At 45.3% G+C, this 19,275-nt stretch overlaps 1 protein-coding gene across 4 annotated transcripts in view; it reads right to left on the bottom strand.

Annotated features, from left to right (window-relative positions):
* Nucleotides 1-19,275, bottom strand: part of DIS3L2 (DIS3 like 3'-5' exoribonuclease 2) — a 317,418-nt gene that overhangs the window by 55,694 nt on the left and 242,449 nt on the right. For all 4 annotated transcript variants that reach the window (XM_084779161.1, XM_084779164.1, XM_084779163.1 and 1 more), the window contains one exon: nucleotides 7,902-8,135. In XM_084779161.1, coding sequence (XP_084635287.1) covers nucleotides 7,902-8,135 — 234 coding nt within the window. The remainder of the gene's footprint in view (nucleotides 1-7,901; nucleotides 8,136-19,275) is intronic.

Genomic DNA, 19,275 nt, shown 5'->3' with positions numbered 1-19,275 from the left:
GAACACTCCTTCATTGCTGGTGGGAATGCAAACTGGTATAACCACTTTGGAAAGCTATCTGGCGCTTTCTCAGAAAAATGGGAATAGGGCTTCCTCAAGACCTAGCCATTCCACTCCTTGGAATATACCCAGAAAATGTTCCACCACGCAACAGGGACATATGCTCAACCACATTCATAGCTGCCTTATTCATTATAGCCAGAATATGGAAACAGCCTAAGTGTCCCTCAGTAGAAGAATGGATAAAGAAACTGTGGTACATTTACACTATGGAATACTACTCAGCTATTAAAAACAAGGAATTCCCAAAATTTGTGGACAAATGAGTTGAACTAGAAATGATCATAATGAGTGAGTTCACCCAGAAGCAAAAAGAGTCAAATGGTATATACTCACTTATAACTAGACATTAGCCTAAGGGACATGTCCCATGAAAGTCTTCACTCAGGAAAGTAGGATAGATGTGAGGACATCCTATTTGGACTCTAGGTGAGAGAAGTATGCGAGAATGGGGAAATAGAAGGATCCAGAGGGTCCTAGAAACCTACAAGAAGAACACTATGATGGGCAGATCTGGGCCCAGGGGTTCTGCTCAAACTATGGCAGCAACCAAGGATAATACATGCAGTATGCATCAAATCCCTACCCAGATCCAGCCAATGGACAGGACATTCTCTACAGTTGAGTGGAGAGTGAGGACTGACTTTCACATGAACTCTGGTATCCCATATTTGACCACGTCCCCTTGATGGGGAGGCCTGGTGGCACTCAGAGGAAGGATAGCAGGCTACCAAGAAGAGACTTGATACCCTATGAGCATGTACAGGAGGAGGAGGTCCCCCTCAGTCACAGACATAAGGGAGGGGAGTAGGGGGAAAGCAGGAGGGAGGGAGGAATGGGAGGATACGAGGGATGGGCTAACAATTGAGATGTAATATGAATAAATTAATAAAATATTTTAAAAAAAGAAAAAAAGCAGACCTCAGTGTTTTGCTGAGGCTCGGCAGAGGCCTGTTGACCAAAGGCAGGCGCTCCAGCTTCAGGCCTCACTACACTCTGCCTGGGAAGGACTCCCAGCAGCCAAGGTAATACCAGGAGTGGAGAAGTGGGGAAGCGCGTGGCTCCATCTTTGGCTACTCTTTGTCTCCTTTCATCTAAACTGTCTCAGGGGTAGATGGAGACACTTTTTTCTCAGTTTATCCAGTCTCTACTGGCTCAGGGCTCAGAGGGGGCAGAACTGCCTTGGGCTCTTCACGATGCTCATCAGTGGGCACTGCCTTCCCCTTTAACCCCTTCCAGTCCTCATCGGGTTTGAGATGCCCTCGGCCCCCTTTGCTCAGTCCCCATGTTCTCCTCTACCTCATGTGACGTCTTAGGGCCCGCCTCCCACTGCCTATGCTCCTTCCAGAGTTAGAGGAGAGAGAGCCCAAGAGGCAAGTCATCCACCCAGCATGGTCCAGTGGTCATGTGTGAGTCAACTTCTGAGGTAAATAGGATCCGCTGAAGTTTTTAGAAGTGTGGGAAATGGCTCTATGCCACGTCATAGGAAGAATGAGTGGAGCAGACAGTAATAACGAGCTGCCCAGAGGAGTTCACCTGACAAGGAAGGATGTGCACCAGTTTTTATACACCAGTTAACAAGCCACAGACAGTGATCAGGTCATATAAGTGGCTATAATTAGTTATGCGTAACTAGGTCAAGTTTCAAGGCTGTTTCCTGCCCATGCCTTAGGATGCAAAATATGACTTTTCTGTAATTCATATGAAATTAATGCATAGTAACTAAACTGATTTGTTACTCTCAGAGGAAAGTTTCGTTGAATGCTGTGTGTCCCTATCGTCTGTGGTGACGGTGCAGCTCCCCACCTTTGCTACCACCCATGAGAGTCCAGGTGCTAAGAGCTGGATCTACAAATGAAAATGGAACATTTCAGTGAAAAGTGTGCTTTCGTGAAGGCTATGAAAGTAAACGGGAAAGTAGAAAAACCAGCAAGTTGCTAACTATCTGAGTGAAGCCACGTGCGATCAGCACTTAAATGGAAGCCCTGAACATAGCAGCAGCTCACTGAACCACAGCCTCTACCCTACAGAGACGCAGTGCCAGTCTTTATGCTGGGGGGAGGGAGCCATAGATAATGGAGGGATTTTCTTTAGTCTAAATTGCTGGTTTTTCTTATAATTATTCACATCAGGCTAACACAAATGACTCCTGTGAACTATTGCAAACAGGAAGTGAAAGGCGCAAAGAGAAGATAGAGACTGTGTCTTCTGAAGATCAGAGGAGACAGCAAGCTCCTGGTGTCTTCAGGCTCATGGATGTCCTCAGGATTCTAAGGATTAGCACACTTGAGTCTGGGGCAGGAGTCACTCAGTCTCAGGTTCCCTACGGACTTCCAACCACCCCTCCATTCCTTCATTCTGGGTGGAGTCTGCCTTGATGCTTCTTATTGTCTAGTGGTTTGCTGCCTCCCTCCCCATACCTGAAATTTCCCATTCCTCATCTTACAGTCTCAGCACCTACCACACACTAGGCTCCTCCTATGTGTGTGTGTGTGTGTGTGTGTGTGTGTGTATTTTTTTTTAAAGTTTTTTTGAGACAGGGTTTCTCTGTGTATCCTTGCCTGTCCTGGACTTGCTTTGTAGATGAGACTGATCTCAAACTCACAGTGATCCACCTGCCTCTGCCTTCCAAGTGCTGGGATTAAAGGAGTGCACCACCATGCCCGGCTGGCCACGGCCTAGCTTGTGCTTTAGTATGACACAGGCACTAGGACTAAAGGAAAGCCAGAAGAATATGCCCATCCTTCTCAGCTGCATCCAGCTGCCAGAGAGAATGCAGCTATGGTGGAGAGAAGGACCGCGCTGCAGCGAGTTTAGCACTGTGGGCAGGTGCAGGGAGAGAAGCTACCCAGCTTCCTTACAGCCTGTTCTTCCTGGAGTAGTCCCACCCTCAAAGGGCCAGGGGAGGTGAGGGGGAAGGCTGCCCTGAGGCTGAGGATCCTGCAGAGGAGAGAAGAGAGTGCAGTTTCTTTGGCTTCATGCTGGTTAAGGGGCTGGACCTTAAGGAAGGCAAGAGAACTGGTGCTAAAGAGAGTCACTCTTTCACTTCCAGCCTCCAACTGGACCCACTAAGCATGGTACTAATCAAAAGAATAATTTACTTAATTGCATGGAACCATCCTGAGAACTCACTTAGCCCACTCTTCTCCATTACCTAGCCTGGCTTCCTGGGGAAGTGGTAATGAGCTGCTAAAGGCTCTCTGGGTAATAGAGCTGAAAGGCTTGCTGGTCAGTTAAGCAGGGCTCAGTGATGTGTGGGCCACAGGCTCACCTGCTTTGTGTGGCCTGGGACTAAAGAAGGATTTTTACATTTTTAAATGGTTGAAAAATAATAAAATGAAGAATAACATTTTGTGGCCCGTGACAATGATATGAAATCCAAATTTCAGTGACCTTCACATTTTACTGCTTGTCAACTCCCCCACTCAGTTGTAGCACTTGGTACTTTCACACTACCAGGCAGGGAGGACTGAGCCACAGACAGACCTTATGGGTTAGGAGCTCAAGTCATTTACTATCTGGCCATTCCTGGGAAAGCCTGCCAGCACTGACTGAAAGGCTAGACTAGGTTAGGGTCAAACATAACAGCATTGCACAGCTTGAGTCCCAGGGTATTCAAAAATGGCTTTCATTAGTAAAGCTACCTTTACAAAGAAACTGCATGGAGCTTGGGCCTCAAAACTGTGTCAAGTAGGTTCCATGGATGACAGAGCTGAGTGAGAGCTTAGTAAAGGCTCCTTTACTTTGTAGGAATTTGCCCTAAGTTTTCTTCACTTGACTTCCAAGGCCCTCTGAACTCAGAGAGTCACAGTTCTAACTGCCTGCTGAGGGACCCTGGCTGACCTCTGCAAGCCTCTGGTTTGTTTCTCATAGAAGCCTTAATCTGACTGAAGAGAAATAAGAGAGCTTCAGAAAGTAGTGGGTGGAGTTTCCTGACTTCAGCCAGTATTACCAAGATGTCTTAGTACTGAGGATCCATTTGCCACTCCCCCCCCTCCCCCCACTACCTCATCACCACATCCTTTCTGAAGGCAATAGCTAAGCTAGAAGTCCAAAGGGACACAGGGTCTTAGGCGCACCAAGCCAGGCAGTTCTAGCTTCCTCCCTCGATGGCAGCTGCTGAGGGCAGGCCTTGGGCTGGACAAGAACAGAAGCTCTCTGATGGCTTCCCTTGCATCAAACTCAGGATGTGGATATTAGAGACCACTATGCTTTCTCTCACTCCACACACAGAGAAGTCTCAGCCCCATCAGGAGAGCCCCCTTTTAATATGCAGGAGAGACATATAAACAAATAATTAAAATAAAGTGGCCATCTGTATCAAGTCCTTGAACTACCCTGCCAACAGAAAACATGGATTCAGAGACAAGCCACTTAGAAGGGACATTATTCAACTCAACTGACCAAAAATCACAAAGTAGTCTTGGAGGCCTATGTAGCATTTGGAGCAGTGGCACAGAGGAAAATTCTGGAATATAACTGTGTTAAAATCGGGGCCAGCTCTTGGTGAGCATCACTTAGAGAGTTACTCTGCCTCAAAGCAACACTCTAGAGTGCTTCCCAGCACAGGCCGGCATACCAGGCTGGAACAAGGCTGTCAGCTGGTGTCCCAGAGGCCAGAGCTGGGCAGTTGGGCTAGGCTGAAGTTCACTATTCAGATTGGGCCAGCAGCTGAGTCACTAACTGCAAACACCCCAAGCTCAAGTTGCTCTGCCCTTCTGCATTCATCAAGCCTGTATCTCCAACTCTGCAAACAGGCACCATATTAGTGCCTCGTCCTCCACCCTTGCTCATTCTCAGGGTCATCAAATACTGACTTCTTGGAAAGGCAAAGCCTCTGCATTGGCTGAAGACCTATTAATTGCTGCTGACATAAAAGGATGTGCTTTTTTTTTTTTTTTAAAGGACTGCCACCCAAAACATGGACACAGTGAACTACGGCAGACAAAGCTGCAGAGAACAATTCCAAACAGCAGGCCACTGAAAAGGCACCAAGGAAAAATGGACTTGTGAGGGCAAAGAAGGCAATAAGGACAGGAGAACAAATACAGTGGCTTCTGAATACAGCCATTTAGCTGATTTATAAATGGTCTCACCAGTGTCCTTGGCTGCAGAGATTGATGTTCCCATCTAATGTGGGGGTCTACAGACTTGTTTTCTGGGGAACTAAGGAATCAACTCCAAGGACACAAATTCATTATTTTCAAACCTTAATTAACTGGAACCTAATTAGGTTTGTGAGGGCGTTTTTCCTTCTCACTTTAAAGGCAAACTTTTTTTTCTTATGTCAGCATGGTGTAATAAATGGAGGCAAACCAAACAAGGAGCTACTTGGCTGTCTGGCAATAAGCAGCCCATTTACCTGTGGGGACCTCAGCCTTCTAATTTATGAATTAAGAGGGCCACTGAGGTATATATATCTAAAGTCTTTTCAGCCAAAAAAAAAAAACCCAAAAAACAAACAAACAAAAAAACCCCAAAAAACAAAAACCAAAAACCAAACAAACCCAAAAAACAAAAACAAAAACCAAAACCAAAAACTAAGTCTCAGACATGCCAACAGCTCATCCTTTCTCCACCAATAACCTGTGGTCATTCCTTAATGACCACACTGCTTCTAATGGGAGGGAACAGAAGTTTCCTCCCCACCCCCACCCCAGTTCACAGATGAATTAATCCACTTGAATTTGTTACAGGAATCTGACAGCTCAAAATGGTACTTCAGAAACTCCCTCATTTGCTGAGCTTGGGTAACAGTTGGTTTGTCGTTGTAAAAGTCAAGTAAACAAGGGAATTATTCAGAAGAGGCACACATAAATATACAACTTAACATTTTGTATTATAATTTAATTTACATAGATAAACATTTCTTCACCATTTTTGAAAAAAGTAAGACTTTAAAAAACAAAAGCTGGTACCTGGTGTAGGTGGCTCACACCTGTAATTCCACCATTTGGGAAGCTGAGGCAGGAGGCTAACCATGAGTTCAAGTCTAGCCTGCGCTACAGAGAGAAAACTAAATTTATTATTTTCATTTCCTTTTTCTCTCCATCCTTTCTTTTATTCTTTTTCTTTTTTGCCACAAGGTCTTGACATACACCTTATGTGGCTTTGAATTTTCAATCTTCCTGTTTTGACCTCCTGAGTGCTGGGATTACAGGTGTCAACATCATAGATTTCTATAGTCAGTCTCTCTCTCTCTCTCTCTCTCTCTCTCTCTCTCTCTCTCTCTCTCCCTCTCTCTCTCTCTCTCTCTCTGAAATTAAACTCAGTTCATTTTTCTGAAGACCTCCCTAAGCCTCACAACATTTGTAAAGTGATTTGAGTCTAGATGCCTCCTGAATTTTAGGATTTCCCAGCTTCTTACCTAAAGAAAAGAAATTTTGACGACTTATCTCATCCAGGTCTTTCCAAAACATTTATGTGTTTACAGAATAAACAGCTTCCTTTTGAGACTTGTATTTGATAAGTCTGTCTAATATTTAGTCAAAAGATAATTGCAGCAACCTATGCAAGTGGCACACCCAGGTGCGGGAGCACACACACGATGCTGCAGGGATCAGAGAAGAAGAAGATGGTAAGGAGCCCTGTGCCATGCTGTAGGCACCAAACACTCCTTTATGCAGAAGGAAGGGTGAGTGAGCACTGGCAAGCTGCTCAGGGGCAGTCGGGCAGTTATGAAGGCAGGTGTAGAGACTAGATGTGGGCTGGGGAGGGAGGGCAGAGATGGGTTCCAGCATCATTAGCATTAACTTAGCCACCTGGAACCCGGGAGGAACTGTGGGTGGAGATGATCACAAGGCAGGCTCCATCCTCGGGAACACCAAGGGTAAGGTAAGGAGCAGAGGAAGGAACCTCTGCGAGAGGACACACTGGTGGCACAAAGAGACCCACGCGCTTCATAGAGGAAATCTGGGAGTGCTCCTTCTGTTTCTACTTCATGAATAGTTTAAGTAGGCTATAGACCTTTGAAAGTCTGGTAAAATTTTGCTATGACGCCATCTGGCCCTAGACTTTTCTTTTTAGCTGGAAGTTTTGTTTTGTTTTTTGTTTTTTACTATTTCAAGCTCCTCGTTTGTTATGGGTCTGTTCAGGTTACTGACTTCTTTTTGGTTTAATTTTGGTGGTTTGGCTGAATCTAGAAACTTATCCATTTCATTTAGATTTTCCAAGTTAATGGAGTACAGGTTTTAAAAGTATTCCCTTACGAAACTCTGAATTTCTCTGGTGCCTGTTGTAATGTTTCCCTGTTCGTTTCTGATTCTGTCATTTGGGTCTTCTTTATTTCTTTTCGCTAGTTGGACCAAGGGTCTCTCAATATTGCTTATCTTCTCAAAGACCCAGCTGCTAGACTCATTGGCCTCACTGGGGTGTGCCCTGGAAAGTATATCTTGTCTCTGGCCCCTTCACATGTCTGTGTCTCTCCATCTCTCTCTGCTCATTGGCTGCTGTGAGATAAGCAGCTCTGTTGGGCCACATGCTTCTCACATGTCATGGCCCCCTCACTGTGGACCAGAAACAATAGAGCAAAGTTCCAAGTGCCTCTGAAACCATGAGCCAAAAGGTCTTTCCTCTCTTGTTTTTTCCAGGCACCTGTCATAGCAACGTCATCTAGCAAGTGAGAATTCATTCCTGGACACAGGCTTTCCAGGTAAGAGCAGCTGGGAGTCACAGAGCTACCTACACAGATACCATCTTGCCTGACTCAGGTTACCATGGTGTGGTAGAGTGGCAGGGTAAACAGGTAAAGAGGAGAAAGAGACCACCAGGCTGCATATCACCCTTGGGTTTTGGACACAAGCCAGAGTCGAGATTGAACTAAACAAAAGAGACTCAGTGACCTGATCTAAACGAAGTGCACCATCCACAAAGCGCTGCTGGCGGAGTTGCTTTGCAATGCTGTGCAGATTCAGGACTGCCTGTTGCACCTCCTCGCTGCTATGTTCTGGAGAAATGGGGGGCAGCTCCTCCTTGGGGATCTTCTCTGTTGGATTTTCAATCATGCTCTGGGCATGGTCGTAGCTCAGTTTGGTGCAGGAACGGATGATCGTGCGGCCAAACCACTCCTCGAGGATCTGCAAAGACAGATAGGAATTGCTTATTCATTTGCACACACACTCAATGGAGCACTGAGCGTGTGCTCTGGCTGGTGTCATATACATGAACAAGACGCAGAAGCTTCTCCCCTCAGGCAGGTTAGACTACCAGGCCCAGGCAGAATTCAACAGATAGGTGAGGTTACGGTTCTTGCCAGGCACAAAGCAAGGCCACATGGGAGATTTGCACTGAAGTGTTTCCATTAATTTAGATGAGTGGTCATCAGTGTCACAGGTAGGGAAGAGAAGGTGGGATAGCTACCTAAGACATGGCAGATGGGGCTCTGAGTGCCAGCTGATGGCTTAAAGAAAGCAAGAGTAAGAGAGGAGCCCAGCAGCTGTGCACACACCACATCTCCCTAACACAGCATCTACCCTGGATGGAGACAATGACCTTTTTGATTACCCTCCCTGAAAGGAAAAACTGCGGCTTTTTGACAATGACACCATGGGCACTTGCAGAACAGCAGCTGCTGTTCACATGTTTATCTACTCAGCGCAAAGACCTTTAAAAGAAGTCTGGAATCTGTAATATTAGACTTTAACTTCTCTTTAAAATTTCTAAAACTATACTTTCCAGATTATTCCAAGAACTATCTCTACTGCAAATAGTAAGAGACTCTATGAGTTCATGTCTTCTACCATGGCAAGCAGGCCTCACATCTGGCACTCATGAGGCCTGCACACTATAGGCAAGGATATCTGTAGAGCCAGTTCCAGGGACTGACAAGTAGTCTGGAGACAGATGCAGCTAAAGGCCTCTACAAGAAGCCATCCAGATGAACCAGCCTTGAGCTCCAAGCATACCCACATTTCCTTAGTGAGCCTCAGCCTGCTTAAGAAGGCCATGGCTGTGACCTCTTCATTCTTGTGGTCTCAAAGTTTCCCTGGAGCTTTAGTTTCTTTCCTTTTCTTCACTTCCTTCCATAATGAGGCTCCCAGCCCCGGACATGTGTACAAGTGTGCTGGGCAACCTGTTTCCAGCCCGCTCACAGGAGGTGGCAGCTTACATTACACCTGGGCCACCTTTCTTATTCTTATACTTTCCAGTGAGCTAGCTCGTGGCCTCTTTCCCATACCCAGGTCATGGCATATGGCCTCCTGCATCCTGCATCCTCTTCCCTAGTAGTGAAGGGGGAATCTGTTGTCACACAAGCTGGAGGAACAAGAACTGCTTTAAAATCTAACAAACATTCCTGGCACTCTAAGTATTTATGCACAAAATAATCTCATGGCAAGCTGTACATAGCTCTTAGATGCCCTTTTTCCTGTATGCCACCAAGTGTCCTAGATCTACATACCTGTTGCTTCCTTGGTACCCTTTGATTGTTGAGCCCTAACTAGGAGCCATGTGCAACCCTAGGGAGCTCTTAAAGTGTATTATATGCCTACTATTCCCCACCAAACCCTGTGCACATGGCCATGAACAGTGCAACATCTTACTGAAACACCTGTTCTTGCCTAATGAGCACTTCTGCCTCTTTGCTTCCTTCTTGGTCAAGAGAGGAATCCTTTTCCCACCACCCACAAGGACACTACCAAACTTTCTTCCTCAGTGCTGGTCCCCACAGCGCCTTCACCTGACTCCTCTCCCTCTACTTCATTCCTGCGTCACTGACATTCTGTACCAGCCTTCTTCACAAACATACGAAGGAGAGCCTTTTGGAACTTCCTTCCTTCCCCAGCCAAGGCTGCCTGGCTTTACCATGGTTCAGGACTTAGGGGAGGCAGAGCTGACATGCCCTAGAACAGTTCCTAGCCTGGGAAAAGCAGCTTTGAAAGTACCTCTGGGAAAGCCAATAGAAGGATGCCAGGAAAGGCAGCTGCCCACAGAGAAGGCAGCAAAGACCCACATGGAGGAGACCTGGGAGCAGCCAGCCACCGGGGTAAGAGGCAGACTTCTCTCAATGGAACACCTCATTAATTTCCAATCTGAAAGCTGTACTCACATCAACACCCAGTCCATAACCAGGGCCAGTGGCAGAAGACAAAGAACTTTTCATGGAATAGGCAGGAAAAAAAAAAAAAAAGGAGAAAACACATGGACAAAACCCTTGAGGAGAAAGTGCCCACCCTCCTTTGCATAACCACAGGATTCAGGCCACTCCTTTCTTCATCTATGGGGTGCCATTGTGCTGAGTGTCAGGTTAAACACAAGTGTTGCCACAGACTGAAGGCACAGAGCTGGGAAGCACATCGTCTAAGGAGGCACACACACCAAGTCCCCCCACCCCCTACTTCCTGATATCTGTAAGACCTAAAACAGCACAGTGCTGCTGGGTCCCACTGCCTTTGAGCATCACTTTGACACTTTGGGGAGGGGGGGCATTCTTTAATCAGTTTTACAGCTAAGCAATCTGGTGGGGAATTCCTAAGAATCATTCAAACTCTTAGGTTCATACCTAAAAATTCAGACTAAAAAAATCTAGTGGATAGTAGATGGACAAGGACACACACACACACACACACACACACACACACACACACACACACACACACTTGTTCATTTTTAGCTGAAGGTCATAACATAGAAGGTGAAGAAGCAAAATATACTTCAAATACATATTCATTTCTATAGTTTGTAGATAAAGGTGTGGAGAAATCTTTGGATACCCTGTCCTATTACATAAAATTGCTTTAAAAATTATTCTCTGAAAAATATCAACTAGTTGAGCCATCTTTGGTTCAAAAACTACTAATGGAGCTAATTTAAAATGTTAAATAACTAGATGTGAAATGACTTCCACACCTCTGGGCTTCCACACAGAGAACATTTAGTTTAAAAAGCCTGCTAAAGCAGCAAGAAACACTTTCCTGATTGGAATAAAAGACAGGCAGTCTGGACTGGGGTGGTGTCTGGGGCAGATAGAGTTGATTGCTGCTGCTTCTTACAGCTACTGAAGTTAAGGCCATCCTGGCCAACATGGCCAAGAGGCAAGTCAAAGGTGTCAGAAGAAAGTGTCTGGAAAAGACCTGGGCAGAAAGCAGAGAGGCTGGGGGATAGCAAAGGGCAGGAGGTTGCTTGATGACTCTATGGAATGTCCTGTGACCAACTGGGTGAAAACTGTGGAGTGGCTTCAGGATGAACAAAGGCGGGCCAGAGGGCTACGGTGACCGAATGAGACTCAGGTTTCTTCTTATAACAGGAGAAAGGCAGCAGGGTAGAGTGAAATTGTAGCAAGGCTGCCACCCTAGAGGCAGCGCTTCCCTTTATCCCACAGGCTTGCTCTTGCTGTGTGAAGGCAGTGACAGGACTGAGCCGGCTAAGGAGTGTGCCTTAGCAGCCTGGCGGCACAGGGCTGGTTCCAAGTCGGCCAGCCTGTTTGGGTTCTAAGTCACTTTGTTTACAGGCTAGAGCTTGCATAAAAAAGAAAGTGGAGTTACCTACACAATTTTAGCACTCTTCTGGCTTGTCCTCCAGTCCCAAGAGAGATCTTTAAGTCTTTTTCAATTTTAATCTGTTGGCAACTGTGTGAGGTTCTAAACTAAAGACAAGGAAGCAGAGGAAACCAAGTCTTTGCCACAAATATACCTACTGGATCAGTGGTTCTCAATCTGTGGGCTGCAGCCCCTTTAAGGGTTGAATGATCCTTTCACAGGGGTAACATATCAGATATTCTGCATATAAGGTATTTATGTTACGATTTATAACAGTAACAAAATTACAGTTATAGAGTGGCAACAAAAATAATTTTATGGTTGGGGATCACCACAACACAAGGAACTGTATTAAAGGGTGGCAGCCTCAGGAAGGTTGAGAACCACTGGCTGGCTGGAGGGAATCGAAACTCTAGCTGAACTGGAGGGTCTGGTGTGGCAAGAAGACAGGAAGTTTGTTCCCACGACAGCAGGTGGAGACTCAGGCAGGTATCTGAGGGGTGGCAGGAGGAACCTGTAAAGGCTCATCTTTGGGACTGTTTGCTGCACAGGAAGGAAACTGAAGGAGGGGAGGGAGAAAGTGAAGGAGAATGTGGGAGCAGAGGAGGGGACAGCACAGACACCTTCTGCCAGGCGAGCCTAGAACCCAGCCTTCCCTTGAACAGGTCCAATGGAAGCCAGCTCACAAAGCCCCTTGCCCTTGTAAAGACGTCCAGCATGGCTGTCTATTCTGTGTTTACTAAAACAAATGCCTCATTTCATTTCTTGAAAATGTTTCATTTTGAATTCTGATTTTCATCCCCAAATTCACAGAAAAATCAGCGTTGACAACTGAGTTCTGTTGTCCCTCTGATGTGACCTGGGTAAGCCATTTAGGTGGCTTATGCTTCGGCAGGAAACTGGGACATGGGGGATATGAGCACAGCAGTTCCTTCCACCCCTCCTGCACTGCAGAGGTCTTACCTACAGGTCTGGAATAAAACAGCTAGGTTCTGACCCTGGTAATGACTAACGGAGAGGTGCTGGGAGTGATGGCTTTATGATTCTCAGAACTGGTCTTTGGAGCTTAGTGTCCCTCCGGGGCTGCTCAGGCAAGGTATTTTAGCAGGGCGCCTGGGCATGAAGCACAGCACCCAGCATCACTTTTGGCACTGTTGGAGCCTTGCTCCATGATCTTGCTATGGACTGCAGTGACCCAGGAAGAATGTAACAGACGCCTTTTCAGGCTTTCAGTGGTGGCATCTGGCAGGCCAGTGGCAAGGCATGACAGTCCACAGGGGTTGTTAAGGGAATGAAGAGCAGCGCTGCGGGGAAGCAGGGCAGGGCTGCCTGAGACGCTGCTCAGCTCCTAGCAAGAGAACAGAATGGAGCAGAAGTGGCCCCAGATTGTAGGACTGCTTACATTTACCATGAGGGAACTTGACAGTGAGCCCATCTAATCACCCTCCCTTGACACACTGAACCCCATGCATCCCAGAACCCCACCTTTATTTGACTCAAGGCAGGCGTGCTGGTCCTTGTCCCATGGGAGCCCATCTTCCACACACACTGAGTCCTGAGCCTACCACTGCCTTCTTAACCAGGCTCCAAAACTGTCACTTTCTCATCTTGTCTGTTTATCTTTCACTTAGCCTACAAATACACTCTGATATCTTATCTGCTTATTAAAAAACAGATGAGAGAAAAAATCTCAAAATGACTTTTGCTTTTAAGTTGTAATATACCATCACTGTAGGAAATTTAAAACATGCAGGTGGGGGAAAGAGAGAATAAACAAATTTACCACCAGGAGAGAATGACTTCTCTTTTGATGGGGATTTAATCTGGGATTTTCAATACCTTGTATGGTGTGTGAACACAATCAATATAATAAATATCACTCAATATTTACCAAGTGAATGAATAACTGCTAAGACTGTCACAAAGCTTGGGTTTTGGTACGTGGCCCTGGACTTGACCCTGGAAGAAATGGCATTTTAGCTGGGTCACAAGGGATGAGCAGGTTTCCGGCTGGCGGTGGTAAGAGGAAGGGTACGTATGGAGTCTCAGTGTCACAACTCCCTGTAGGCTCAATGAACCCCTCCGCAGCAAAAACAGAAGATGAGGACCTGGGGCAGGTGACAGACGGCTATGCAGGGAGAGAGCTGGTCTCTAAAGCCACGCTTGGGATATTGGACTTGTGGGGTTTATCAGGACATGTGGTCAGAAAAGGAATCAGAGTCAGCTTCTAATGGGGAAACAGACTGGAAGGCTCCAGAATACGACAGTGTGGACTGGAACTAAGGCAGTCACTGTGCTAAGGGAAAGGACTGAAGAGAGGTGCTGCCGAGCAGCCTGGACTTGCTCCATGGAGCTGCTGAGAAGGGCGGTAGAGACCTAAGGTCTGAGAGCTCGGCCTCTAATTGATCTAGAAAACCAGGGCTTACTTTCAGGTAGCAGCTGAAGGAGGAGTGGGAAGGATGGGGAAAGAGAGAGAGAGAAGTGCTGATGTGAAAGGGGAGCATCATCTGCACTGGCTTAATCAGAGCAGAGATTTTCTTGTGCGTGCTGAAAATATCCATATTAAAAAAAAAAAAAGGCAGGGAGGCCTTCTCATAGCACAGCTTGTCTGCCTTAGGAAGCAGGGCATTTCAATAGGAAGACTGCAAAGCTTTCTCCACTTGAGCACCACCCCTTCTAGCCTTATGGCCCTATACCAAGAGAATAACCCCCTGCAAACTCAGCCTGGGGCTTCAGCCACACAGGCTTTGCATTTGTTCCTCTTCATTCACCTGGGCTCTTGAAGGGCTGCTATCTTTGCCTCTAGGGCAGTCCATGGCATCCTGACCTCCCACCTGGTCTCAAGCTTAGCTCAGGCTCTTCTGTCCAGTGTCTTGGATTAGCAGCCCTTGGGCCTGGAGTGTGGTACTGAACATTTCATTATGGGCATCTTGACTGTGGGTGAGAGAGGTCACCACATCCCTGGCTTACCAACTGAAACACCTCTCATGTGGTCACTGGGTCTGTGTGACCACAGAATGAAGAGTGTGGTTAGTGGGCCTTGTCCACAACCCCGTCCAGAGTTCCTGCCCTCACACTTCCTATGTGGTGTGGTCTGGCGGGAAGCCCAGCACCCCTGTAGACCTGTGCCTCTTTACACCTGTCTTCCAGAGCTTCTCGGGCAGAAAGCTGGGGTTCCATATGCTGCTTCCAAGAGAAACTCCAAAGCACAATGAGTGTTGGTGTTCACATTTTTCTTCTGTTTCTTTTTAGGACCTCCATATTCTAGAAGCACATTAGACCAGGCAGCTCCAATTTCTCAGGTCTGCCCTGGCCTTCAGTCACATTAGAAGATATGTATTTATAAAAATATAAAAGTTATTCATATTTTTATAAAACATTAGAAAACAAAAAAGAATAGAAAAATTACTCATAGTTTTACTATCCAGATACAGCCACTAATGGTATTTTGTTTTATTTCCTTCTGGTCTTTTTCCACTCACCTCTCCCCAAACTTGCTCCCACATCCACCAGAATGGCTGCTGGCACACTGTGCTCGTAGCTCCTTCTCTGCAGTTCAGATAATGTTTGCCTCTTCAATCTTGAAAAGGAACTTTTTACCAGATAATTAAGAGCTTTAAAAACTAAATTTAATGTGTGTAACTTTATTTGATCCAAATTTGGAACAATCAATTGGAGAGAACCAAGGAAATGCATTATGGACTAGATCTCTGGATGGCATCCTGACACCAGCATTCATTCTTAGGGTTGCTGAGGACGTTGTGGTTTTATAGGAAAATGCCCAGATTTTTAGTCACACATCAAAACACATAGGAGTGAAATGACATGTCTGTGGTCTGTTTTAAAATACTATAGTCTGGACAGAAAACAAAGTCTTGACAGTACTGACTCTGGGATACAGGGATGGGGGCTTACTGTGATGGTTTCCTTATGTTATGTATAACTATCTTTTCCTAATTAGCGTATACATCATTTTAACACTATTTTTCTCTGTTTTGTTGTATTGTTGTTGCTGTTGAGATAGGGTCTTGCTATGTAGCCCGGACTGACCTAGCACTCACTATGTAGCCCAGGACGCAGCTGTCTCAGAATTATTAGGGCTCACTGTAGCCAAACACTTCTGTATTTATGTAAACAGGAAGTGTCACTGTTTTCCCTGTATAGCTTTTTCCTTTATCAGATTCATATCTGCTTTGTTTGGTTTGCTTGATCAAACAGTAGTCTTCATCTTCAAAATTTGGTTCATTGCCTCTTGAGTCCCATTCAAGGGCCTATGTGGTCCAGTGCATTTTGCAGCCTGTTCTGGGTACTGCTGTTTATAGCAATGGTCTAGATGTCCTGTCAGGTAAATTACTTCACCTGTGTAGGATGCAGTGTCACACTACTGTCCCCTACCATATACTGGCAGTGAAGAAAGAGCTCGTTCCATTTAGAATGTTCTCACTGCACAAGTAAATCCCTTACTTTTTTGTGTCTAATTCCAAGTACTTGTCTTTGTCAATGATACTTCATGAGGCAGGAGCATGACCTTTGGAGGAAAAGCATGCGCATAGCTGGCCATGAGCAGAGCTGAGAGATTGTATTCTTATAAAAATTCCACTTTTTTTTTTTTGCTTTTTGAGACAGGAGTTCTTTGTGTAGCCTTGGCTGTCCTGGACTCACTTTGTAGACCAGGCTGGCCTTGAAATCACAGAGAACCTCCTGCCTCTGCCTTCCTGAGTGCTAGCATTACAGGTGGGTGCCACCACACCCAGATAAAATAACATTTTTTTTCCCCTGAAGGAATAGCTGACATAGAAACCATGGTTATTTAGACTGGGGTATTTAGTACTTCAAGGAAACAACTGACATTGCTTATTGACGATTCAAGTTGGACTTTCACAAAACTAGAATTTTAGAAACCCTACATCTGATACATGAGCTTGTGGGTTTCCTAATACTGAAAACGTTGGATTAATAAGAATAGCAATGACACTAACAATGTGGTTTTAAAATACTATATAATGAAATGTGCCTACAGTTAGAGATCAGCATGTTAAGTCAGTACTTTCTAAATGGTCAATAGATGTTAAAAAGTCATGCCTGGGTAAAAAGTCTATTCTCAGTAGATTTTTATGTAACCTGATTAACAAAGTTCATCTGATACTGTGTTAGTCTATTCCGGCTGCTATAACAAAATACCACAAACCAAGTGGCTTAAGCCATAGAAATTTATTTCCCACAGTTCTGAAGGCTAGAAGTTCCAGATCAAGTGCCAGCCAGTCCAATCCTGGGGAGGGCTGTCTCCATGGCTCCAGCACAGCAGCTGCTCAGCAGCATCTTCCACATGTCAAAGAAGAGACAGCAAACTCTCTGCTGTGCTTTTTTTTTTTAAATGGGAATGAACTTTATGGGACCATTGTTCCACTCTTATGATTTTATGTAGTGTCCACATGCCTATGTGCACGTACATGCAGTTGAATGTACATGGGCACTGCTGTCATGGTGCACATACAGAGGCCAGAGGCCAGCCTCAGGCGCCAGCTCCACCTTCTGGTATAGATTGAGACAGATTTTTTGGTTGTCTGTTGCTGTGCTGTGTATGGCAGTTGGCCCAGAGCTTCTGGGGATTCTCTTTGCTCTGCCTTGCCCCACATCTCAAATGGAGGAGCACTGGGATAACAGATACTCACCACTATGCTTGGCTTTACATGGTTTCTGGGGATTTGAACTCAGGCCCTCATGTCTGCATGGCAAGTACTTTTATCTACAGAGCTATCTCCTTAACCCAGAAACTTTCTTCCTCCTCCTTTCTTCTTTCTTATTCTCTTTTTCTTCCAATCTCTTTCTTATCCCTTCCCCTCCCCTTTTCCTCCTTTCCCTCTAAGCCTGCTCTCTCACTCTCTTTTTGAGATAGTTTATCTGAGTATCCCAGGCTGGCCTTCAGCTCATGAGCTTCCTGTCTCAGCTGCTATGATTACAGAGCCAACAATGAGGCCTTAGGAAGCTTCCGAAAAAAGGCTTTGTAAGTGCTGCTTTGTTTCTGAGACTTCACATGGCTGAAGATGTGCTTTTTTGATGTTCACACTTTTCTGATAGCTTAGGTGGGTGTGTTGGATGGGGATCCTACCTTCGAGATAGGGAGGCATTTTCCCTGCACTACTAGAAAGCCTCTGAGGCTGGAGTGAAAGAATGTACATTTGCTCTACCTTCTGATATATTTATTGTGTGTCTGCCTCTGGCCCTTCTTAGATGCCCTCTCGGTCTTTTCCTTGTCTCCTACGCCCCACAACTCAATAGTGGTTAATATGTTAGGGATGTTAGGAGTTGCAGTGAGTTTTTTACACCTGCAAAGTCACATCCTCTAGGAATGAATGGTTTTGTTAGCATTTCTTCCTGTTCCCTCTGCTCTTCCTTCTGGAAATGTCACAGAGATGATTCTGGGTGTCTCAGATTGGTCCTCTAAATTTCTTTTCTTTGTTTGCTCTGGAATATTCAACTTTATTTCAAACCTGAATTATAAATCCCCTGTGCTTAAGTTAGCTATTATAGCATGGATAGCTGCTGTTTAAAGTTCTCTAGGGATTCCTCTCCTTCTAAGTGTGCTTTGCTGTATTCCTTTCAGGGAAGATGCTTTCCACCTGGCTGTCTCTTCATGCACAAGAGTGAAATAGTGTAGCTGGGCATGTTGACAAGGGCAGGTGTGAGGTTAAGGCAGGTCGGTCTCTGTGAGTTCCAAGTCAGCATGGTCTACATAGCAAGTTCTAGATTAGCTACATTTACATAGTGAGACCCTGTCTGGGAAAGAAAGAAAGAAAGAAAGAAAGAAAGAAAGAAAGAAAGAAAGAAAGAAAGAAAGAAAGAAAGGAAGAAAGAAAGAAGAAACCCCAAAAGTCTCTAACTGCGCAGGTCAAGCTTACTGCCACTAAGCTCCACTGTACCTGACAGTGCTGGCTGGAAGGTCCGTAAGGGCATTGAGTTTTAAATTTTGATTACTCAGATTCCTTGGAGAAAGATGGTCTTACCTCCTGACTCACAAGGTGTAGGTCTAGCTTCTAGAAGTCTGGAGTTAAGATTCTTCACACTTGGATGCCAAGATATACCTCAATGCCCCTGAGGATCTGCACTATTAAGAGTGTTTTTGTCTCTGATTCACACATCCCTTCATTTGCATTATCTATCTATCTATCTATCTATCTATCTATCTATCTATCTATCTATCTACCTACCTATCTATCTATCTATAAAACTCTAGGTCTTCTGCTAAGACCAGGAGGGTCAATCTTTTCAATAAACTTTCCGCCAATACTGCTGTCAGCCTCATTCACACCCTCCTCTACCTCCGGAGTTATCTGGTGCTGTCAACTTCTGAATTTTTATTTCTTGGCTCCCTGCATGCCTGGCTCAGGGTTAGGCTTCCTCAGAACTGCTAAGTCCGTAACCACTCATCCATCTGCTCTCTGGCTTCCAAAGTTTTGTTGCTGTTGTCTCCTCTCCCACTCTCTTTGTCCTTGTGGGTTTATGTCTTTTTTATTTTTTTAAAATCTCTTTACTGTTGTTTTAGTGAGGTTTTGGGATGGAATAAAAATCAATGTGGCTATTTAATCTTCCATCTTTATTTGGAACCTCTTTATAATTAAATCTTTTTTCACTTCCATTTATTATTATAGCATACACATTTCCCATGTTCTTTCATGGTATTTGCAAGCAGCTTTGCAGAAACCTGCCCGAGCAAGCCCTAGGTCCTCAAACATGACCCTGT

This window comes from Acomys minous (genome assembly GCF_964271855.1).
Source record: "Acomys minous genome assembly, chromosome: 4".
NCBI classification, from domain to species: domain Eukaryota; kingdom Metazoa; phylum Chordata; class Mammalia; order Rodentia; family Muridae; genus Acomys; species Acomys minous.
This window is presented reverse-complemented; position numbering and strand designations above follow the sequence as displayed.